Source organism: Panthera tigris, chromosome E2, assembly GCF_018350195.1.
Source record: "Panthera tigris isolate Pti1 chromosome E2, P.tigris_Pti1_mat1.1, whole genome shotgun sequence".
NCBI classification, from domain to species: domain Eukaryota; kingdom Metazoa; phylum Chordata; class Mammalia; order Carnivora; family Felidae; genus Panthera; species Panthera tigris.
In genome coordinates, this window is record NC_056674.1 from 7365289 (window position 1) to 7388927 (window position 23639).

Consider the following 23639-nt stretch of genomic DNA (forward strand, 5'->3'; position numbering starts at 1 on the left):
ATGTAACATATCAAAACTGAAAAGTTTCAGACAAAAAACGCTGGATATCTCTCCAGGTGGTCAAACCATTACAGGTGATTTTTTTTTCAATATATGAAATTTATTGTCAAATTGGTTTCCATACAACACCCAGTGCTCATCCCAAAAGGTGCCCTCCTCAATACCCATCACCCACCCTCCCCTCCCTCCCACCCCCCATCAACCCTCAGTTTGTTCTCAGTTTTTAAGAGTCTCTTATGCTTTGGCTCTCTCCCACTCTAACCTCTTTTTTTTTTTTTTCCTTCCCCTCCCCCATGGGTTTCTGTTAAGTTTCTCAGGATCCACATAAGAGTGAAACCATACGGTATCTTTCTCTGTATGGCTTATTTCACTTAGCATCACACTCTCCAGTTCCATCCACGTTGCTACAAAGGGCCATATTTCGTTCTTTCTCATTGCCATGTAGTACTCCATTGTGCATATAAACCACAATTTCTTTATCCATTCATCAGTTGATGGACATTTAGGCTCTTTCCATCATTTGGCCATTGTTGAGAGTGCTGCTATAAACATTGGGGCACAAGTGCCCCTATGCATCAGTACTCCTGTATCCCTTGGGTAAATTCCTAGCAGTGCTACTGCTGGGTCATAGGGTAGGTCTATTTTTAATTTTCTGAGGAACCTCCACACTGCTTTCCAGAGTGGCTGCACCAATTTGCATTCCCACCAACAGTGCAAGAGGGTTCCTGTTTCTCCACATCCTCGCCAGCATCTGTAGTCTCCTGATTTGTTCATTTTGGCCACTCTGACTGGTGTGAGGTGATATCTGAGTGTGGTTTACAGGTGATTTTTTAATAGTATTAATCAAATTAGGCTAAATAGTTATGTATTTTATTTATAAAGATTTTTTTATTTACTTATATTTTTCTTTATACTTATTTACAAATGTAAACATGTATGCTTGCATAAATATTTATATGTATATTTAGATAAATAATTATCTGTTTATTTATCATAAATATGAATATATTTACAAAGGTATATTTAGAGGGGCTCCTGGGTAGCTCAGTCAGTTAAGCATCTGACTTCGGCTCAGGTCATGATCTCGCGGTTTTTGAGTTCAAGCCCCGCCCCCCCACCCCGCCCCGTCAGGCTCTGTGCTGACAGATCAGAGCCTGGAGTCTGCTTCAGATTCTGTGTCTCCCTCTCTGTCTGCACCTCCCCCAGTCATGCTCTGTGTCTCACTGTCTCTCAAAAGTGAATAAACATTGAAAAAAATTACAAAAGAAAGTCTGATGTCTTCTATTTATTGTGCTTTTTGGTATTTTCCAGTTTTCCTAAAAGTAGCATAAGGTGTTTTTGTTGTTGTTGTTGTAACCAGGGTAGAATAGTATTAAAAAATTTTTTTAAACTAAGGTGGATAAATAATAAGCTACAGCCGCCATAAAGTCATTAAGATAACATCCAACTCCCCAGCCCCGCCTGTGCTGTGGTTCAGAGTCCATCCTGGGACTCAGAGGGGGATGGGGACCAGCAGCCCAGGGCTGGAGACACAGGTCCGTGAAGGGGCAGAGGAGGCGGCCCGATCCCTGGAGAGACACCTAGCCCAGGAGAACCTGAGCAACCCATGGACCTTTCCAGACCCCGATGCAGACATTGGAGGGAGCTGGTTCTCCTAGGTAAGAAAGCTGAACCCACAGGACAGGGGAGGGGTAGAGGAGAGGTGGGCAGGAGTGACACCAGGACTTTCATGAGCTCACACACCTGGGCATATCGCGCCCATAGACCCTCTCTCTGTCTCTCTTTCTCTCTCACACACACACAGTGTTCATCCCCATCTGTACCCAGGAGTGATGAACTTGGACCCCCACACGCACTTGCTAGAAATGACCTCCTCTGTGTGCCAACCTGTCCTGACCCCTTTCCCCACCTCTCCAGCTGGACCTCTTCCCAACCACTCTTTCCCCCCAGGACCCTCTGAGCCCCCCTGACAGGGACAACTATCATGCCTCACTGGCCACCCTGGGTCCTGTCCTCAAACACCACCAGTGTCCTCACCTGGAGGCCTGAAGCTGGGGGTCTCAGGTGTCTTTGCCCCCTCCATGGATTCAAGGTTTAGGGTACACAGAGAGTGGATCTCCGTGTCTTAGGTGATGACAGATCCCCACCCACATGAATGCACTCCACTGAACTTAGATGCTAAGTCAAAGACGTGTGTAGACAGTCTTGGGGGACTTAATGTACCCAGATATCACCCGAGCTCATACACTGGGTTCTGCCTCATGATAAGGGATGCTGCGATGTGGCGGTGGCTGAGACAGCCCCCCTGGAGCCCAGAGTCCAGTGTGAGATGTAGATCTATCTCCAGATTCTGATGACCCAGAGTGATGGGGACAGGGATGAGGGGATCCAGGAGGCTGGGGGAGCCCCAAGGGGCTGCCTGACCCAGACTGACAAGGAGGGGACATCAAAGCTGAGAACAGAGGGATGAGTAGAAGTGAGTAGAGAGACAAGGGGGGGGGGGCGGACATGAAGAGGAGGGAGCAGGGATCAGTGTGCCAGAAATGGGGAACAGCAGGTGTGAAAGCCTGAAGTCAGGAAAGAATGTGGTGTATCAAGAAAGCTCTCTATGTCTGGGGCACACAGTGTAGATACTGCGTCTTCTGATAAATGAATGCACGAATGCATGCATGAAGGAATGACTGACTGAATAAGGGGGCTCATGGGGGAAGTGGGGTAGGGTGGGTGTGATCCGAAAAGAAGCTAGATGAATCATACAGACCAGGTCTCTCAAAGAGTGTCTCATAAACCATGCTGAGTGTGAAATTTATCTATAGAGTGCTGGGGAGTCATGGAAGGTACCTGAGCATGGAGAGAGCAGGGTCACATCTGAGACTTTATAAAGATCCACGTAATTGTCATTTGAGGATGGGTTGGAGACTGAGTATCCAAGGAGGAAGCCAGGCTGGAAGAGGGTGAGGAAGAAAGGGGCTGAGGGGATGGGAAAGAGGAGACAGGCTGGGGAGTTAGAAACCCTTGGTGTGCTCACCAGTGTCCCTGGTGATCATTGCCTGGACAGTGTAAATCAATCTTCTCTCTCTCTTTCTCTCTCTCATTCTCTCTCTCTCTCTCTCTCTCTCATTCTCTCTCTCTCATTCTCTCTCTCTCATTCTCTCTCTCTCCTCTCCCTGTCTTTCTCTCTCTCTCTTCTTTCTTTCTCTCTCTTTCTCTCTCTTTTGCTCTCTCTTTCTCTCTCTTCTCTCTCTATTTCTCTCTTTCTCTCTCTCTCTCCCTCTCTCTCTCTCCTCTCTCTCTCTTTCTCTCTCTTCTCTCTCTTTTGCTCTCTCTTTCTCTCTCTTTCTTTCTCTTTTGCTCTCTCTTTCTCTCTTCTCTCTCTCTCTTCTCTCTCTCCTCTCTCTCTCTTTCTCTCATTCTCTCTCTCATTCTCTCTCTCTCTCCTCTCCCTGTCTTTCTCTCTCTTTCTCTTCTTTCTCTCTCTCTCTTTCTCTCTCTCTCTTTCTCTCTCTTTCCTCTCTCTCTCTTCTCTCTCTCTCTCTCTTTCTCTCTCTCTCATGTATGTGTGTTTTGTTTGTCTTCTTCAGCCAGTCTACTGGCCTGTGGGATCCGCCAAGTCTACAGCCAAATCTCCATAGACCCAGAATCACTCTTAGGAATCAAGGGATTTCGGACCATCCTGGTCCTCCAGAATGTCCCCCAGGATGTTCAAGAATACAGCTGGCACCGAGGCACAAATGACACTGCAGAAAATATGATTGTCAGCTACACACCTCCCTCCGAAACCTGGCAGTCTGGGCCCATGTTCAGTGGACGGGAGAATGTGACCAGGACAGGTAGCCTGGTGATCAGGAGGTCTGCATTAAATGACACAGGGAATTATACCGCGAGGGTGGACTTTGGCAACAGGACCGAGAAAGCAACAGGCTGCCTCAGTATTCAAGGTGAGTTGGCAGGTGGTGAGGTTCCTTGAAGATCATAGTGTCCAAGTGTCTCCACCCCTAGGTGACACTGGAAGGCTTGGCAGATGGTAGCCTAGCCTCTCCTGCAGAGATGGGTCACTCATTCCCGTCAAGGGTCCTGTTCCATGGTCAGGGTGTCAGTTATCTACTGCTGTGTAATAAACAGCAGCTTCAAACAGCATCCATTCATTATCATGCTCTCCTGTGGGTCAGAAGTCCAGGCGAGCGCTGTGCTCTGAGACGCACAAGGTGTTGACCCGGGGCTGTGTTCTCATGTATGGCTCTGTCCACTGGCATTTCGCATCATGGCTGTTTGCTTCTTCAGGGTCAGCCGAATTCTCTCCCCATGGTTTGCTAACCAGGAGTCTTAAATAACAAAAGGTAATGTTCAGACTGACAGCCCATCACTTTTGCTTTATTACCTAGGTTAGAAGAAAGTCACGGGTTTCACCCAAATCTGAAGAAAGGGGATTATACAGGCTGGAGATCATGGGGCCATCTTGGAATTCTGTCTACCACAGACAGTTCCTGGGGGCACCACAGGGCTGGAGGGGAGAGTGTGGATTTGAAGACAGGAAGTCCTGTGTTTATCTCTGACTGTGTATATGTTGCATGGCCCTGAGCCTTTGTCTTCCCTCTGTGGTGTCCTCAGTTTCCTCATCTGTAGAATGGGGCTAGTATCTACCATTGTCTGTTGTAAAATTAAATGGAATATTTGTCAAGTGAATGGGACTCAGATAATGGGAAAAGTTATTATGGAGAGTCCAAATGCTAGCTGTCACTCTGAATTCTACCCATGGCTCCTCAGATGGGGGTGTTCTGGTTTTAGGGTCAGAGTTCAGAAACAACCATTAGGTCACATGCCCATGCCAAGAACTCACCATTATTGCAATGGATGCCACAGGGATGGCTCAGTGCATAGGACAGTGGGCTCAGGCTAGTGCCCACACATCAACCACTCATGCCTACACCTTACTTCTCTGTCCCTCTCAGTTCCAGGGCTGCTCTCCTGCCAAGACCCCAGTTCCCACCTTACAACTTATGGCTTCTCCCCAAACCTAAAATTCCCCTTGGAGAGAAGCAGAGCTTGGGGAGGCAGACCCCACCCTTAATGTCTCCTTTCTGCTTCCCCCAGAGTTGGAAAATAAGCCGGGCATCTGGGCTAACGCCAGCTCTGTGGTAGAATATATGGATCCTGTGGCCGCCATTTGCTATACCAATGCCACCAATGTCAACTGGTATGTGGAGTACACACAGGTATCCAGCAATGACCGGATGACAATCTCCCCGGACCTCAAGACCCTCATCATCCACAGGGTCAGCCGCTATGACAAAACACTTCAGTGTGAAACAGAAAGCATTCCAGAGTTTCCTCGGAGAAGTGAACCTCTCTCTCTCTCCGTGGACTGTGAGTGGTCTGGGGTCACAGGAGTGATGCCAGGGGTAGGCCCAGGGCCTCCCAGAGATGTAGCAATGAAACAGAACTGAAAAGCGGGAGCACCATAAGCCAGCCTGTAGCCAGCTGGATCTGGGTTTGAATCTCAGCTTTTTGGACTCAGAATCACCCTCACTGCACAGAAGGACCTGCTATTCAAGATGGGAACCCAATCCCCACTCCCCAGATTAGAAATAGTATGACTTTGTTCAGATCTGGCTTTTGTAAAGAGGGGCCTGATTACAACTAATAGTTTCTTTTTCGTTTTATTTATTTTTGAGACAGAGAGACAGAGCACGAGTGAGGAGGGGCAGTGAGAGAGGGAGACACAGAATCCAAAGCAGGCTCCAGGCTCTAAGCTGTCAGCACAGAGCCCAGTGCAGGGCTCAAACTCACAAGCTGTGAGATCATGACCTGAGCCGAAGTCGGATGCCCAACAGGCTGAGCCACCCAGGTGCCCCACAACTAATAGTTTCTTGAAAATGACATTCAATGGGGTGCCTGGGTGGTTCAGTTAGTTGAGTATCTGACTTCGGCTCGGTCATCATCTCGCGGTTCATGAGTTCAAGCCCAGCATCGGGCTCTGTGCTGACAGCTCAGAGCCTGGACCCTGCTTCTGATTCTGTGTCTCTCTCTCTCTCTCTCTGTCCCTCCCCTGCTCACGCTGTCTTTCTCTGTCTCTCAAAAATAAATAAATGTTAAAAACATTCAATTTATTAAATTTTCAGATCCCAGGTTCCCTTGAGCCTTTTACATCCAATGATCTTTTTATTCCGGTTTTCTAAATTTAGCAAAATTGCCTTCACTTTTCCTTTTACTCACATTGAACTGCTCTCTTAAACAGTTTGATTTTAAAACTAAATGACACATTTCATACATTCTCTTTTCTGCATGACCCTCTTTGGTCGTCCACCAGGGCAAGTACGCAGCCCAGCCAGACCTCCCCAAAATCTCAAACAGGTCTGGTAAAACCTAAGACATTGACTTATAAATACAATGAGCCTTGGGTCTTACAATGAGCCTGGGACCTTTCACCTTGACCAAACTTTCACATCTCTCAACTGCGAAAAAGCACAAATCTTGAACAGTTTTCACATCTAACTCCGGAACCATGTGGAGTCTGTCAGATTTCCTAACAAGCATGCTGTGGCAATCATGTGAAGAAAGTGGTCACAGAACAGATAGCTTCTGACCTCTGTACATGGTTTACTGGTCAGAGGCTTGCAACCAAGAGCCAGGACCCTTGGCCTGTAGCTGCTCGGGGAGATTCCTCCCGGGCCATAGAGGGAATTGGCTTTGTCCCTTCGTGGGTCAGTAGGGGACTACGGAATCCCTAGTCCTCTCTTTTCATCTGTAAAATTGATCACAAGTGTTGTTATGGGAATGAAGCCAATGTGTCAGCCTGTAAAAGAGTCTGGCTTGCAGGGGGCCTGTTGTACGGTTTCTACTCTATCCTTGTTTTACTCTGATGTGAAGGGCAATCACAGGGCTGGCTCATAGTAGGTGCAGGTAACGGAAAACATTATAATTATAGTTGTTTTTGGCACAGCCGCCTTGCATGTGTTGGCTCTAGGGGATGTTTGGGGTGCAGAGTGGGGGCACCTGCTGGTCGGCGGGGGAGGGGGGGCTGCATGCGGGTTGAGGGAAAGAGACAGGATCCCGAGGGGTCAGAAACACGGTTCTGAGACTTTTGCCTTGTCTCTGCAGATGGGCCAGACAACGTGCAGCTGAGAACCAGTCACAGCATCTTAAATGGCATCTTGTCTGCTGAGATCGGCTCCCAAGTACACATGGAGTGTAAAGCCACTTCCCGACCCAGTCCCAAGTACCACTGGACCCACAACGGCTCCCTCCTGAGCCTCTCAGGGGCAAAAATCATCCTCCCAAGTCTGGCCTGGGAGCAGATGGGCAGATACAGATGCATCGTGGAGAACCCCATGACTCAGCTGGCCATGTACAGGGAATTTCAGATCCAGGTGCATAGATCGGGTGAGTACAGCAGCCCCCCTCTGGGGCTCATGCCCCACAAATAACTCCCACGTCCATGCTTTTGCCTCCGTAGTGCCCGTCATCAGAAATGCCGTCTCCACCTTACAATGCCATGCCCACGACGGTTGGGTAAAACCCCCATCCTCTGAGTTCTAAGTCTGAAGCTACCCCCTGTCTGAAGCCCTCAGGGACCTCAGATCAGAGCAAGGGTGAGCTCCAGGGAGATATGGCCAGCCAACATTTACTGAGCACCCTACTAGCTATGTGACCCTCACAGTCTCCCTTCAGAGCAAGTGACTGTTTTTAACACCACCTCCATTGTACAGGTGAGAAAACTGAGCTATGGGAAGTTTAAGTGCTTTATTCAAGGTTCCAGCTCCAATCAGCAGAGGAGGCAGAGTTCAAATTCTGGCAGTCTGACCTTACAGCCTGTGCCCTGTTTTGTTGGACTGCCTTGAAAGGAGGCGGGGTGGGGGAGCGGTGGTGGTGTAAGGGAAACAGAGATCTGTTGTGGACGCGGTGTGTGGAACTTGGCTTGGGAATCAATCTGTAAATGGGAAGAACACCTCTCTGAGCCTCAGCGTCCCCATCTGTAGTGTCAAGATAATAAAGGTCCCTGTATGACAGGGCTTCTGGCAGAATTCTGGCAGAACTAAATCAGACTGTGCACGAGCAGCAATCAGTCTGGCTCATCCCAGAGAGTGAGCCACAAGCACAACTCAATGTGAGCTGGAGATATTTATTCTGGTCTCTCCACACTATTTACTAATCACCTGCTATGCACCAGACATGACTGACAAACGTGCACAATTATGCACCGATTCATAGCTTTCTACTCCGCTGGACCGTGAGCTTTAGGAGGACAGAGCCTGGGAGAACTCTTTGCTCACCATTTGCCTCCATTGCTTAACATGGTGCCTGGCACGTAGTTGGTGTTCAGTGACTGTGCAATGAGTTAATGACCCTGTGTAACCAGCACCTCTGACCCTGTCACTCTCTACCACCTTGAGCGGGTTTATTCTTTTCCACAGCACTTCCTGGCACCTGCGATGATATTAGACATCTCTTTGCTTAATTGTCAACTGTCCACTTGCCAGCTGGAATGTTAGCCCCATGAGGGCAGGAAGGGTTTTTGTTGTTGTTGTTGTTGTGCACTGGTGAATCCCTAGCACCTAGAACAGTGCCTTGTACACAACAAATGTTGATAAATTTCTGAAGAATGAATGTGTGAGTGAGCAAGGTGTTGAGTGATGGTGTTCCTAACCCCCATGTATCCTCTTCTCCAGACCACAGTCATGTTGTGAACAGAGGCTTCTACATCTCAGGAGCCAAAGTGGTGTGGCTCATCGTGATAACAGTCCTTAGCAGCGTCTATCTCTGCGGAATCCTGATCTATATGTTGATCAGCCATCTCTCCACCAGGTGCCTGTTGCCCTGGGTCAAGGGTGGGGTGCTGGCTGGGGGCTGGGTCTCAAGAGCACTGCCCTAAGAGTGAGAGGCAGAGCCAGAAGGGAGAAGGGACAGGCCAGGAACTGGTTGTCAAGAATCATCTGGGGCAGACAGAGAGGTCGAGGACCAGAAGCCAGTAGCAAAGAGGGAGAGCGTAGAGGTGGTCATGCCTCCAAAGACCAATGGGGTTTCACCCAATGACTTCAGCCCATTTCCTTTGTGTTTACGATGTCGATATGGAGGCCCACCTAGAGGGGAAGCTGTGAGAACGAGCGGGGTGGGTGCCGAGCATCCAGCATGAGCCTGGTACATGGTAGTCACTAGTTAGCAAGTGAAGCTGGGGAAACAGATAGTCAACTATGCAGAGGAGGAGACTGGGCAGAGGGAAGGTTCTGATCTGGGTTCAAATCCCAGCTCTGCCTCTAGCCTGCTGGGTGGCCATGAGTAGATCACATTCCCCTCAGGTCCTCTTAGCCCACCTGGAGCATGTGAAGGGGAACGCCTGCCCTGAAGGGTAATGCAGGGGCTAGAACTTACCTGGGAAGATGAAGCAGTCAGCAGCATTCTCAGTATAGAGTAGACCAGAATTTGTCAACCTCAGCACTATCAATATTTGGAGCCAGATAATTATTTCAAGTGGGGATGGGGTATATGGCTATCCTGCACACTGTACCATGTTGAGCAACATCGCTGGCCTCTACCCACTTGGTATCTGTAGCAATTACCTCCACCACTCTAAGCGTAGACAACCAAAAATGACTCTAGGCATTAGAAAGGTCCCAAGGAGGTGCCTGGGTGGCTCAGTAGGCTAAGCATCCGACTTTGGCTCAGGTCATGATCTTGCGGTCCGTGGGTTTGAGCCCCACGTCGGGCTCTGTGCTGACAGCTTGCAGCCTGGAGCCCTGCTTCGGGTTCTGTGTCTCCCTCTCTCTCTCTGCCCCTCCCCTGCTCGTGCTCTGTCTCTCTCTGTCTCTCTCAAAAAAAAAAAAAAAAAGAGGGGCGCCTGGGTGGCTCAGTCGGTTGGGTGACCGACTTCGGCTCAGGTCGTGATCTCGCGGTCTGTGAGTTCGAGCCCCGCATCGGGCTCTGTGCTGACAGCTCAGAGCCTGGAGCCTGTTTCAGATTCTGTGTCTCCCTCTCTCTCTGACCTTCCCCCATTCATGCTCTGTCTCTCTCTGTCTCTGAAATGAATAAACATTAAAAAAATTTTTTTAAATAAAAAAAAAAGAGAGAAAAGAAAAACCTTTAAAAAAGAAAAGAAAAGGTCTCAAGGAGAGCAAAATTATCTTGATTGAGAACCACTGAGGCATGATGGAGATGATGGTGATGTTAATGCCGTGGTGACAATGGGTTTGATGGTAATGATGGTGGCAGTGGTGGCCGTGACCACAGTGAAGATGACTGTGGTGGTATCGACCGAGGTGATGATGACGATTTTAGAAGACACATTCTTTTTTCAAATCATTTACTTTTTCGATATGGAACCTCTCTGCGATCATTGCGTGGTCTCTGTATCACGAAGCTTGCAGTTATCGACCATCAGTGTGACAGCCCATTTGTGCATTAGTTTGCCGTGTGTAAAATGGGTGTAATACTGACATTGACCCCATAGGGATATCTGTGCTCAGGCTTTTTTTTTTTTTTAATTTTTTTTTTTAACGTTTATTTATTTTTGAGACAGAGAGAGACAGAAGAGCATCAATGGGGGAGGGTCAGAGAGAGGGAGACACAGAATCCGAAACAGGCTCCAGGCTCTGAGCGGTCAGCACAGAGCCCGACGCGGGGCTCGAACTCACGGACCGCGAGATCATGACCTGAGCCGAAGTCGGACGCTTAACCGACGGAGCCACCCAGGCGCCCCTGTGCTCAGGCTTTTTGATTTTAGCCATTCTAGCCGATGTGATAGGGCATCTAATTGTGATGAATTTTCGTCTCCCTGATGTGCAGTAGGGTTGACCAGCTTTCCTGTACTTGCTGGCCATTTGGATCTCTTGTGAAATATATGGTTGTGTCTTTTCCCCCATTTTAACAGTTAGGTTATTGTGTTATTAACTGGTAATAATTCTTTATATATGCTAAGTTCAAGCCCCTTTTCAGAGATATATATATATTTTTTTTTTCTCCCAGTTTATGGCTTGTCTTTTCATTTTCTTAATCATGCCTTTTGATGAACAGAAGTGTTTAATAATATATATATTATATTTCTGTCGGACAGCATTGCTGCAGAAGAAAATCTAGGAGAATATTTATGCATATGCATAGATTTCTTATAGGACATTCAAAATAGTAAGCATTATGTATATATTTACATATATATATGCTTACTATTATGTATATATATTACTTACTATTACTACTTACTATTACTTACTATTATGTATATATATTACTTACTTACTATTACTACTTACTATTACTTACTATTATGTATATATATTACTTACTTACTATTACTATTAGCATATATAATGCTTACTATTTTATATATATATATATACACACACACACACACATAATGCTTACTATTATGTATATATATTACTTACTATTACTTACTACTTACTATTACTTACTATTATATATATATATATATATATATATATATATTACTTACTTACTATTAGCATATATATAATGCTTACTATTATACACACACACACACACACACACACATAATGCTTACTATTTTGGATGCCCTATAAGAAATCTATGCACATGCATAAATATACTCCTAAATTTTCTTCTGGAGCAGTGCTGTCCAATAGAAATATAATGCAAAGCAAACACGTAATTCAAAATTCTAGTAGCTATAATAAAAAAAACTAAAAAGAAACTGCCATGAAAAAATGCTCAACATCACTCATCATCAGAGAAATACAAATGAAATTACTTTTAATAATAGTCTAAAAGAACCAGTATATCCAAAGTATTATCATTCCAACAGGTAATCAATATGAAAAATTGTTAATGGGATCTTTTATCTTTTTTTTTTTTTTTTGCATACTAAGTGTAGCACCTCTTCAGGGCCATGTGCGGCTAGTGGTTACCATATTGGGCAGCACAATAATAAAATATTTATAGTTTTCACTTTTACTTTTAGGTTTACGATTCATTTCAGACTAATTTTTTGCATGTGATGTGAAAAAGGGGTCAAGTTTCATTGTTTCTAAACCTTGACCTACTTGTTCTCCCACTACTTGTTGAAAAGTCCCTCCTCTCCCAACTGAACTGACTTGGTGCTGTTCAACTGACCATATACACACACTCTGTTTACGGACTTGATTCCGTTCTACACCACAGTGTCTTGATTACTCTAGCTTTATAGTAAAGTCTGATTTCTCCAACCGTGTTCTTCCTTCACTAGATTGTTTTGCTATTCTAGGTCCCTTGCATTTCTATATAAATTTCTCACCATGAGCTTACAGGTAGGCTTCTCATCCCTATTTCACAGAGTAGGAAACTGAGGCACAGAAAGGCAGGGATTGGTCTGTCGCTTACTTGGTAAAGGCACAACATATGACTTTGCACTTGAAATACTCTGTTTACAAAGCTTGTGTTCTTTCTGTCGTACTCACAGCTCATCACCTGGAAGGCTTCTAAGTCTACAGGAATTGGCCCCTGACTTTTTCTTTGCCCTTCAGGGGCCAAGATCTCTCAAGCCAGGGTGGGGTCTCAGCAGTCTCTCATTTGTGAGTCCTGATCTCTGAGTACTCAATACTAGGGGCCACCTGTTCCTGTGGGCAGCAAGTCTCTGTCTGGTGAAAGTTGAGTGTTGCGTAATGGAGCTCTTCTTCCTCCCGTAAGGAGGGGGTGGCGGCATCTGGGGGAAGGCTGCCTGCCCAGGCTTCAATCAGGAGACCCTGCGTGAAGGAAGAGAAAAGGGAGTCAGAACCAAACAGTGGGGGATAGAGTGAGGCAGAGAATACCCAGGAGAGAAGTCCATAAATTCCTTCATCCATTCATCTCACATACATTTTTGTGGAATTCCCTCCATTCATACTTTCCTCAAATATTTAATACATAGCACTTTATTTGATGCTTGTGAATCTCATTAATTTGCCACAACAACCCCATAAGGAAGATATTATTATTGTCCTCATTTTATCGATACGAAAACTGAGGGTGAACCAAGAAAACAGCGTGCTCAAAGTCCCCGGTGAAACCAGGATCCAGCCCAAGTCCTTTCTGACCCCAAAGCCTGGTGTCCTACTGAGGCCCCCTGTGTACGAGGCCCTGAGCTGGGTGCTGCATATACTGTAATGAGTACAAGAGATGTAGGCACTGACCTCTTGCAGCTGACTCTTTAATCGAGGGAGGAGGCAAGAAGCAAGTTAAACAAGTAAGTATCTAATGGTGAATTATGATATAATGGACAGGAACTGGGTAAGAGAGAGAGAGAATTACAAAGCCTCAATTTGAGCGCAGCACCTGTCCTTAGGGAGCTCACAGTTTCGTGGACAGACAATCAGTCAAAGAAATTATGTCCCTACGACATAGGCAGAAAAATAACCCCCCAAAGATGCCCACACCCTAATCCCCTAGGACCTATGAATGTGTTACCTTACATGGAAAAAGGGATTTTAAGGATGAAGTTAGATTAGGGATATTGAGATGGGGAGTTTGCCCTGGATTATTGGGGTGTAACCAATGTAATCACAGGGGTCTTTATCTTTACAATTAAAAGGAGGCAGAGAGGGACTTGAAGATGTTATACTCATGGCCTTGAAGACAGAGACCTGGGTCACGAACGAAGGGATACAGATGCTCCTGGAAAAAGCAAGAAAATGCCTTTCTCCCCTGGAGCCTCCAGAAGGAACTCGGTCCTGCCTGCCAACGCCTTGGTTTTAACCCAGTGAAAACTTGTGGACTTGGATTTGTGACCTCTGGAACTGTAAGATGATAAATGTATGCTGTTGGAAGCCACTAAATATGTGCTGGTTCATGACAGCAGCATGCTGTCCCCGCCCTTGATGCTCTGCTGCTCCCCGCCCTTGATGAGAGAACACTTCAACGGAACGATTCCTGTTTTTGTTGATTGTTCAGAGTAAGAGTTACACACACACACACAACCACTTCCTGACACCATTGTTACCAAGGCCTCTGCTTCGTGAAAGCCACATGGGCCCCTTTCAGTCCCCGCCTTTCTGGACTTTGCAACAACAGAAAGGTCATCCAACCGCTTGTCTTCCCTAAACAAAAGCGCTTCTTTTCTGGACTGCAAGGTGTCCATCAGCAGTCTCTTTGCTGCTTGCTTTGCATTTCCCTGACCCCTAAGTATTAGAGGGGCCCCGGATACCTCCAGCCCATTCTCTCCCTTGAACTGTAGACTTTGATCCAGTGGTGTACTTGAAATCCCCGTTCCCTCGTCCAAAACTCACACAGAACATATTCAAACGGAACTTCTCCTTTACTCCCCCAAATCTCTTCCTCCTACAACCTTCTCAAGCACGATGATTGGTGCCTCTGTTCTTCTGGCTGCCCACAGGAAACATCTAGGAGTCATCCCGGACCCCCTTCTGTCACTCATATCCCACCCTCAATCCATTAGCAAACTCCATTTAGCCTTAACCTCAGACTTCATCCGGAATGCAATCAAGCCCCACCCTCATGACATCTTGGTTCCAGCCACCATCATTTCCAGCCGGAAATGTTCCTCTAGCCTCCTTTTTAACTTCCCTGCCACATACAGTCTCTTTTGCACTTAGTGGCCAGAGGGATCTGTGAACATGAAAGCTGGATTGTGCCCTTCTTCTGCTTCAAAGTCTCCAGACGCCCACAGTGGACTATGTGTGCAGACATGATTTACAAACACCCTGACTTCTTCAAACTCATGTCCCATTTCTTGGCACTTGCCTCTCTCTGTCTAATTACACAGACTTCCTGCTGGTCCTCCATTCACTGGTCTGCCTCCCATTTCTGAGCATTTGCACCTGCTGTTTCTTCTGCCCAGCATGCTCTTTGATCACAATAGATTGCAAACTCTTGAACCTCCTTCATGTCTTTGCTTAATCATCGCTAACACAAACCACAGGCCAAACCTATGGAATGGGAGAGAATATTTGCAAATCATATATGTGAAAATACCCAGGATATTATCCAGGATAATATCCAGGATATATAAAGAACTCCTACAATTCAATAATAAAAAACCCCAAATAATTCAGTTTTTTAAATGGGAAAAAAAAAACACCTTGAATTAGACATTTCTCCAAAGAAGATATACAATGGCTAACAAGCCTATGCAAAGACACTCACCACTGCTAATCATTAGAGAGATGCAAATCAAAAGTACAGTGAGCTATCATCTCACATCCATGAGGAGTGAGATGATGCCCACTATAACAAACAAAAAAAAATGAAAAATAAAAAATAGCAAGTGTTGGCAAGGATATGGAAAAAATGAGCCCTTGTGCACTGTTGGTGGGAAAGTAAAATGATTGCAGCCACTGTGGAAGACAGTATGGCAGTTTCTCAAAATTTAAAATGGAAACTCCCATGACCCAGCAATTCCACTTGTGAGTGTTTATCCCCCCAAATTGAAAGCAGGATCTCAGAAAGATATTTGCATGCCCATGTACATTGCAGCATCATTCACAAACTTAGCATCCATTTGCAGAAGAATGGATAAAGAAGATGTGCTATATACATTATTATATACAACAGGATATTATTCAGTCCTTGGAAAGAAGGACATCCTGTTACAGGCTACAACATGGATAAACCTTGAGCACATTATGCTAAGTGAAATAAGCCAGTCACAAAAATACAAAAACTGCGTGATTCCACGTCTGTGATGTATCTACGAAAGCCATCAAACCTACAGAAGCAGAAAGCAGAATGGTGAGTTTCAAGGGGCAGGAGTGTCAGGGGAAGTGGGTACTCGCTGTCCGATGGACACATACAGAGTTTGTTTTGCAAGACGAAAATGTTCTAGAAATCTGTTGCACAACTATTCACTTAAAAATGGCTAAGATGGTAAAGTTACCACAAAAAAATAAAGAACAGAAAAAACACAAGCCATCTCCCCAGCACCCCTGGTCTCTGTGCCCTTCACTTTCCCCCAAGTACACGTCTGCCTTTCACATTGTAGTCACTTATTTGTTGTTTGATTGGTTGTTTATTTGGTTTGGTTGTATCCCTCTGTCTAGACTAATACTTCACGGAGCCCCAGATGAACAATTTTTTTTTTTCAGAGATGAATCCCCGGCACCTGCAACCCCTCCCCTGTCACTTGGGAGGGGCTCAATAGCATTTCCCAAATGAATTAGTAAATAAAAGATACATGGTACTCTGCTCAAAACCCTCCAAAGACTTCCAGTCTGAATACAAATGAATGAAAAGCATGACATTTACATCAGAGCATGAAGGCTGAACAGGAATGAAGAAGTGGAAATGAGAAGGAAGAGCATTTGAGGAGAGAATAACAGTCCCTGTAAACACCAGAGGCACAAATACCCTTGTTCAGAGGAGTCCAGTGTGGATGGAGTGGAAAGTAAGAGTGACTTTCTGAGCCAACTAGAGCCTAAGGCAGAAGAAAATACATGTGCATATATATATATATATATATATATAATGTTTTTGTGTTTCTAACAGTTTTTCACCCACATTAAAATAATTAAAATATTATTGCAAACTTGAAGAATGCATGTACTAAAACATTACTTTCAGTTTAAATATTTTATTTATACCCGAACCAGAATTTATGATAATTTTGCTTTCCTGGTTTTACTGGAAGCAAACGCAGAGAGGACATTTTCAAAATCAACCTCTCTGCTCCTTTCATTTTCAATTGAGAATACTGCCATGTTTGAGAATTTCTCTGGGTTCAGTTATGATCTTAGATAATTTTTTAATTTTTCTTTTGGAGAGAGAGAGTGCATGAGCAGGGGAGAGGGGCAGAGGGAGAAAGAGAGAATCCCAAGCAGGCTCCATGCCATCAGTGCAGAGTCCAACACGGGGCTCAATCTCACGAACTGTGAGATCACGACCTGAGGCACAATCGAGAGTTAGATGCTCAACCGACTGAGCCACCTAGGTGCCCCTTAAATAATTTCTAACTAACTTCAGTCTAGTGATCCTGTCATTGTTTAGATTTTTTAATATTTTACTCACCATGGATGTTTTGCCTTAATTTTGTTTTTTTAAAAATAGTACATGAAAACATTATTTATCTGGATTACGGAGATTTTGGAGCACCTCCTTAAGTTTTGCATCTGGGGCAAGGGCCTTCTTCACTTCACCCTAACCCTAGTTCTTCTGGAGAGGTAGGTGCTCGAGAGGCCAGGATATGCAGGGCTGCAGGAGTTTGGGCTCCTGAGGAGTTTGGACTTTATTCTCTAGGTCAGGGGTCCGCAAACTATGGCCCATGAATCAAATATGGCCCACTGCCTGTGTTCGTAAATAAAGTTTTATTGGAACGCAGCTGTGCTCATTCATTTGCATATGGTTTATGGCTGTTTTCACTCTGCAACAGCAGAGATGAGTGGTTACAACACACTGTAAAGTGTGCAAAGCCAAAAGTATCTATCTGGCCCTTGATAGAAAAAGTTGCCAGCCTCTGCTTTAGACAATGGGGGCAAACAGGTGTTTAAATGCAGAGTAACTGGATAATGGTGGCTTTTATTTTATTTTTTTTTAACGTTTTTATTTATTTTTGAGACAGAGAGAGACAGAGCATGAACGGGGGAGGGTCACAGAGAGAGGGAGACACAGAATCTGAAACAGGCTCCAGGCTCTGAGCGGTCAGCACAGAGCCCGACGCGGGGCTCGAACTCACGGACTGTGAGATCATGACCTGAGCCGAAGTCGGACACTCAACCGACCGAGCCACCCAGGCGCCCCGATAATGGTGGCTTTTAGATGACTGCTTGGTGTAGGACAAGGAAGGTGAGAGGCAAGGAGATGAGGAGGTCCAGGAAAAAGATTCTGAATCCTTGGCAATGATGGGGGTCAAGATAGAGAGAGGGGGCGAAGCTAGCTGTCCTTAAGAGGAAAAATGGACAAGATGTGGTGAATTTGGGGCTGTAGGAAAGACAAGGAGGAGAGACAGAAGGTGACTCCTGCATGCCTGACAGGAAAGAAAGAGGAGGGAGTGGTTGTGCTGTCCCAAAGATGGGGAATCCCCAAGGAGAAGGAGGAGGAGATAAGGAGAGGAACTTTGGCCATGCTCAGTAGAGCCATTCTAAATGCCATCCTGGGATAGGTATCCAGGCAGGATGCTTGATGGCAAGATGCCCAGGTCACTCACCTGAGACACTGACCTCGTGACAACGTTTGCACTCTCCATGCCTGTATTCTCGGTGCCCACTGAAGGCTTTGTCACTTTCTTCCTGTGGGATCTCACTCTGAAAGAAGAGATCAGAAAGCCTTTCAGTCTGGCCAGCTCAGCATGCTGTGGGCAGACTGACCCCTTCCTCCATTCTTTCTTAAGGGGCTGGAAGGGTGATGGAGGTGGGAGAGTGGTGATCCCATTCTAGAGACCCTAGTGTTGAGAATGCAGGCCTTCCTATCCTGGACAATGGGGACAGAGGCAGGGGAGGAGCAGAGAGAGAGGGAGACACAGAATCTGAAGCAGGCTCCAGGCTCCCAGCTGTCAGCACAGAGCCCGACACGGGGCTCAAACCCACGGACCACGAGATCGTGACCTAAGCTGAAGTCGGATGCTTAACCAGCTGAGCCACCCAGGTGCCCCAAGAGTTCCATGACAGACTCACCCAGGTGCCATCGACCTCCTTCCTGCCCTTGCTTCAGATTCTTCACCCACCCAGGTCCCTCCATCCTGTGCTCGCCTGCCCTTCCCACCCAGGGCTATCCCTCCCTCCCCAGGGTCAATGCTCACAGGATGATGATGATGCAGAGAACCAGGAAGATCAGAGCCGTTGCACCTGCTCCCCCGACTGCCCCCAGCAGCCTTTCTGATAAAGGCCATGCTTTTCCTGCACACAGATTGAATTATTGGTGATTCCTCTCCAAGGACTTGGTATCTTCTCCCACTCCCTGTGGGACCCTAGATTTTTCCAGCCCCCCTGCCAGCCTCAAAACACAGGAACTTGGGGCTGGGGGAGGGGATTAGGGCCAGGTGAGTGAGGCATACAGGGGCTGGATTGCAGCCTGTCTTTATTTAAAATGCAGTTACTTTGTTCATTGAGATATTTATTTTATGTTCATGTATATTTTTTAAAAAAGACTGCGTTGCAGTCTTACTTCTATTACTGAGGTTTCTTGGCTTCTCCTTAAATTAAAAAAAACTAATGTTTATTTTTGAGGGGGGGAGGGGCAAAGAGAGAGGGAGACACAGAGTTTGAAGTGGGCTCCAGGCTCTGAGCTGTCAGCACCGAGTCTGACACAGGGCTCAAACCCAGGGACCATGAGATTATGACCTGAGCCCAAGTCAGACACTTAACTGACTGAGCCACGCAGGCACCCTGGCTTCTTCTTAAAGTTTGGGCACATGGTGGCCTCCTCCCTGCCCCACAAATCAAGGATCTTGTGTTCTCAGACACACCTGGGCAGGCCCCAGCCCCTCTCCTCCAAGACCCACCCCTTTCCCCTGGCTTCCCCTCTCAGCCTTCACCCCACCCTACAGCTGGGGTCTGGCTGGAAGAGGACAGTGATACTGGAGGTAGCAGGGAAAATCCAGGGGAGCACAGACCAGAGCTGACATCCCCTTTAAGGGTCAGGGGGCGCGGCTGGGGAGCCCCGGGGGTGGGGGGGGGCAGGTGCTGTTGTTCTTCTCCAGCCACCCCCACAGATGCACTCACTCTGCAGCAAGAGGCTCAGGGAGACGTGCTGGGAGCCCACCGCGTTCTGAGCTCGGCACGTATATTCCCCTTCATCTCTCTCCTGTACCCGAGGCAGCTCCAGCACCCCCGGGTTCGGGCTACACAGGGTCAGGTGCCCCTGGGCCCAGCTTAGCCTGGCAGGGGGGTTGCTGTTGACGACACAGACCAGGCGCAAGGACTGGTTCTCCAGGACTGAAAGAGATGAGCCATTCTCCAGGGCTGTGGGTGCTGGAGAAAAAGAGACTGAGGGTCAGAGAGACAAAAAGAGAGAAAGCAGAAGGATATGAAAAGAGACCGGATGAGGGGACGGGGAACAGAGGTCAATTGAAGTGCAGGAAAAGGCACACTTTCTCCCCTTGATGGTGGGAATGTGCACTTGTCCACCCTCCATGCAGGACAACTTGGCCGCATTTCTCAACTTGGAAAGAACATAAAAGCTACATTTTGCTTTTAGGAACTTACCCCACAGACATACATACACTTTGCTGTGAAAGGTGACACAAGATTACTTACTCATCATAGCATTTTGGTTAATACAGTAAAATGAACGCCATGATTTTCCATTAGTGGAAGACGCACGCAGAAGCAGAACCCATCCACGTGAAGGAATACTGCGCAGTCACAGAGCAGAAGGAGGACCGTCTGTGCTACTGACAGCAAAGGGCCCCTTAGATCCTTAGCAAACACACTGAGGCTCAGAGCATTCTCTGCACACGAGACACTTTCCGGGAGGGAACTGGACATCTGAGGCCGACTTTGCTGTGCGTTTTGAATACGTGTCCGTGTGAATAGATTAGCTGTTCAAAAGTACTCAGATAAACGGTTGGTAGGAAAATAAAAGGTGAGGGCGTCCGGAGATGCATGATAAGGGGCAGTTCTGCCGGGTGAGTATCGCCCTGTTCTTGCTCTCCTGATAACAGGGGGGAGGGCAGAAGTGGGGGAGGGAGGGGCCGAAGGGGACAGCTGCTCACAGGGCCATGGGGGCCGGGGAGGGGGAGGGCCTCTGGGGGACCCACAAGAGGGACCCGGCCCTGCCCTTGCTCCCTGCACCCTAGGAGGAGCCCCTATCCTACCTGTGCCGTTTTCTTGGAAGACAGCGACGGTCAAGTTCCACGGAGAATCTGGGACAGAAAGACATGGCAGATTGGCGGCAACGGAGAGGGCTGGTGGACATTGGCCCTCAGTCCCCACGGGAGCTGCATAAATGGGAAGAGGGTGGAGATCCTCCTGACCCCCTCCCAGCCCACATGCCAGGACCCAACACCCAATGTCCCAGGCCCTGACCCCCCAGCCAACTGCCCTCAGGACCCCATCAGGGATCCGGGTGGCCCTGGCCCAGTTCTCACAGGACACGTTGAGGTGAATGGTCCTCATTGTGGTCACTCCGGTCCCAGGCAAGGTCACCTGACAGGTGAGGTCGGTGCCGTGGTCTTGCAGCCGTGGGGTGAGGGTGAGCACAGAGGAGAGGTGGGTCTTGGGGCCCAGGGAAGCGAGGGCCGCTGATGTCCAGGAGAAGATGGGGGGCGTGCCCCACTCACAGGCCCAGGGCACAGAGCAGGTCAGGTTACTGGGGTGTCCAGACTCCAGGGTCCCCGAGATAAGGATGTCAGGTGTCTGGGTCAGGGCTGGGGGGAGATGGGGAGACACGGGGATCAGGAGGAGGGTCCGAGGTGCAGCCTTGAGAGAAGCCTCAAGCTTTGGTCCAGCCCCTGCCTCTGAGCCCCAACATGCATTACCCCCAGCCCCTCCCGGGTTGTCCTGGGACCCCCAACCTTCCCCTGTGGCTTCTCCCACAATCTGCTCCTTACCTGTCACACGCACGGAGAGCTGGTCACGTGTGTAAGTATATCTCACAGAAGGCCCTCTCTCCACCCTAAAGACATATGTCCCCGAGTCCCCTCTCCGTACATCTCTGATGTCCAGGGAGCAGTCGTAGTCCTGGGGGTTTCCGAGGAGGCGGAATCGGCCCTGGGACTCCTGCTGCACTTTTCCATCTGGGTTGTTTGTGGCCACTAGAACATCCTGTTGTACACCGGCCCCTTTCCGGAACCAGTAGCCGAGAGCTGGGGTAGACTCAGACCAGCCTTCCCAGGGATAGAAGCATCTGCAGGACACTCGCACACACAGGCCCTCCTGCCCCTTTGCGTCCTGCACTTGCAGCCAGTAATCCCCCTGTGGCCCCCTCCCGGCCCCCCTCTGGCCCTCGGCCCCCTCTCTCCCCCAGAGCAGGGCCAACAGCAGCAGAAGCATGTCTGGGCTTGGAGGTGCCGGGTCCCCGGGGAGCCTGTTTCTCCGGGTCTGTCTCTCAGAAGCTAAGAGCTGCAAGACTGAGAGGAGGCCCCGACAGGAAGGTGACAGTGATGTCAGAACAGTGGCCCTCGTCAGAGAAGGAACCTCGCACGCAGACGCTGTCAGGGCCGGGACAGCCCTTGGGAATCAGCCATCCACCACCGCATCTCCACTGCTGGGGATCCTGGGCCTAGAGGCCAGAGAGGGTGAGAGCCTCGCCCAAATTCACACCCTGTGCAGGGCTCGAGCCCCATCTCCTGCCTTCCTGCCAATGCCCCTCCCCTTCTGGGGTTATTTTTTTGCAAAGTGAAAAAGGGTTCCTTTGGGCCAGACCACCTGAATCGCAGGCTGTACATGTCTGTGGAACTCATGTGGGGACATAGGGACCTGAGAGATGGGGGAGGCCAGGGGTGGAGGTGTGAGGAGGTCAACTGTCCTCCCTCACTTGGAATCCACATGGTAGGCCTCCCCTCCCTGCTCATGAGACCACACACTAGCCCCAGGCACTGCCCCTGGAGTCACTGTCCAGCAAGGAAACAGTAGGTGTTGGTACCCAGAGCTCCCTGTGACAGGGGACACACAGGCAGAGGGAGGTGCTGTTCATAGGAAGGTTGGAGGTTGGAGGTTGTGTCCTAGGAAGACTGGGCACAGGGAACACTCAAGCAGGGGAGACAAAGATTCCAAGGACATTGAGGGGAGACTGACACAAAGGACACATGGGAAACTGAAGCTGTGGCTGTACACAGGGTTGGTATGGGGGGAAGGGCAGAGGAAAAGGGACCAATTTTGAAAGGGGTAGAAACTTCCCCCTTTGTTGTGGTTGTCTGGGTGCCAGGACGATTTCTTCACCGCTGGTATCTCACCCTTTTTTCTATTGCTCCAGAGGGTGGCGGAGTCTGCCAACCTCTGGGGCTTTGCCCGTGAGGGCTCTGGTCCCAGGAGTCAGGTGTGCAGGAGACACGGAGTGAGGAAAGCCAGCTGGGTGTCATCCACTCTCCAGGTGGGGATGATTTGGTGAGAGAAGAGACGTGCACCTGAATTCACAGAAGGTTATGTTTAACTGTGTGGCTGGGGGCTTGGAGGAGGTTCTGGGAGGTTCTGGTGCCTCCTTCGACCTATGTTGGTTCTCTTGACACACTTGGGTGGGGGGAATATAAGATACAAAGAAGAGGCTCCAACAAGAACAACTCAGTGATTCATCACAAAATAGAAACAGAGCATTGCAGGCACCCTGGACCATCCCTTCGATCCCCATCCCTATTGCACACCCCACTCCTCCCAAAGGAGTCCCTGGACTCACTTTAATGCTGATTGTTCCCTTGCTTTTTTCTTCATGGTTTCATCACCCGAGCATGCTGCTTGTACTATGCAGTACTATGCTCATGTTTTTCTTAAGACTGTGTATGCACAGAGAACATTAGTCTGTTTTCTTCCATGCAACTTCATGAATCTTCCCCTCCCACGTTACCCCTGCCCTGAATCCTTACCCATAACCAGGGGCACAGTCAGCACTGGGGTCACTGAGAAGGGAAGGGGCAGGATTTCGGCATGCATAGGCACTCCTGCACCATCATAATTCCTGCAATGCTGCCACGTGTCACCCTGCAGCCCCATCCCCCTGTGCTGGACTACACACAGCAGGGTCAATTGCAGCCTCTCTATAGTCAGAAGGGTTGGGCCATGTCCAATCTGTTTCCCATGGTCCCCGGTTTGCAAAGAAAAGCAGAAGAATGAGGGGCA

The 23639-nt window shown here is 48.1% G+C and overlaps 2 protein-coding genes across 6 annotated transcripts; one reads left to right on the forward strand and one right to left on the reverse strand.

The window, feature by feature from the left end:
- Positions 1-6052: 6052 nt before the first annotated feature.
- On the forward strand, positions 6053-13982 carry CEACAM18 (CEA cell adhesion molecule 18). Of its 3 annotated transcripts, XM_042970437.1 has the most exons (4): positions 6053-6701; positions 7099-7380; positions 8667-8802; positions 13514-13982. In XM_042970437.1, the coding sequence occupies exons 1-4, from the start codon at positions 6593-6595 to the stop codon at positions 13530-13532; spliced, it is 546 nt and encodes a 181-aa protein (XP_042826371.1). In that variant the 5' UTR covers positions 6053-6592; the 3' UTR covers positions 13533-13982. The 3 variants fall into 3 exon arrangements, 2 of the variants coding, with proteins under 2 accessions (XP_042826371.1, XP_042826369.1); XM_042970435.1 differs by lacking the exon at positions 13514-13982 and having other exon boundaries at positions 8667-9668; XR_006212128.1 differs by lacking the exons at positions 8667-8802; positions 13514-13982 and having other exon boundaries at positions 6610-6900; positions 7099-7179.
- On the reverse strand, positions 11696-22120 carry LOC102953054 (sialic acid-binding Ig-like lectin 8). 3 transcript variants are annotated; one of them, XM_042970356.1, is made up of 7 exons: positions 21419-22114; positions 20957-21235; positions 20684-20806; positions 19590-19838; positions 18668-18764; positions 18077-18173; positions 11696-12689 (listed from the first exon to the last, which is right to left on the reverse strand). In XM_042970356.1, the coding sequence occupies exons 1-7, from the start codon at positions 21858-21860 to the stop codon at positions 12513-12515; spliced, it is 1464 nt and encodes a 487-aa protein (XP_042826290.1). In that variant the 5' UTR covers positions 21861-22114; the 3' UTR covers positions 11696-12512. The 3 variants fall into 3 exon arrangements, with proteins under 3 accessions (XP_042826290.1, XP_015395425.2, XP_042826291.1); XM_015539939.2 differs by having other exon boundaries at positions 20684-20731; positions 21419-22111; XM_042970357.1 differs by having other exon boundaries at positions 12597-12689; positions 18090-18173; positions 21419-22120.
- Positions 22121-23639: the final 1519 nt, after the last annotated feature.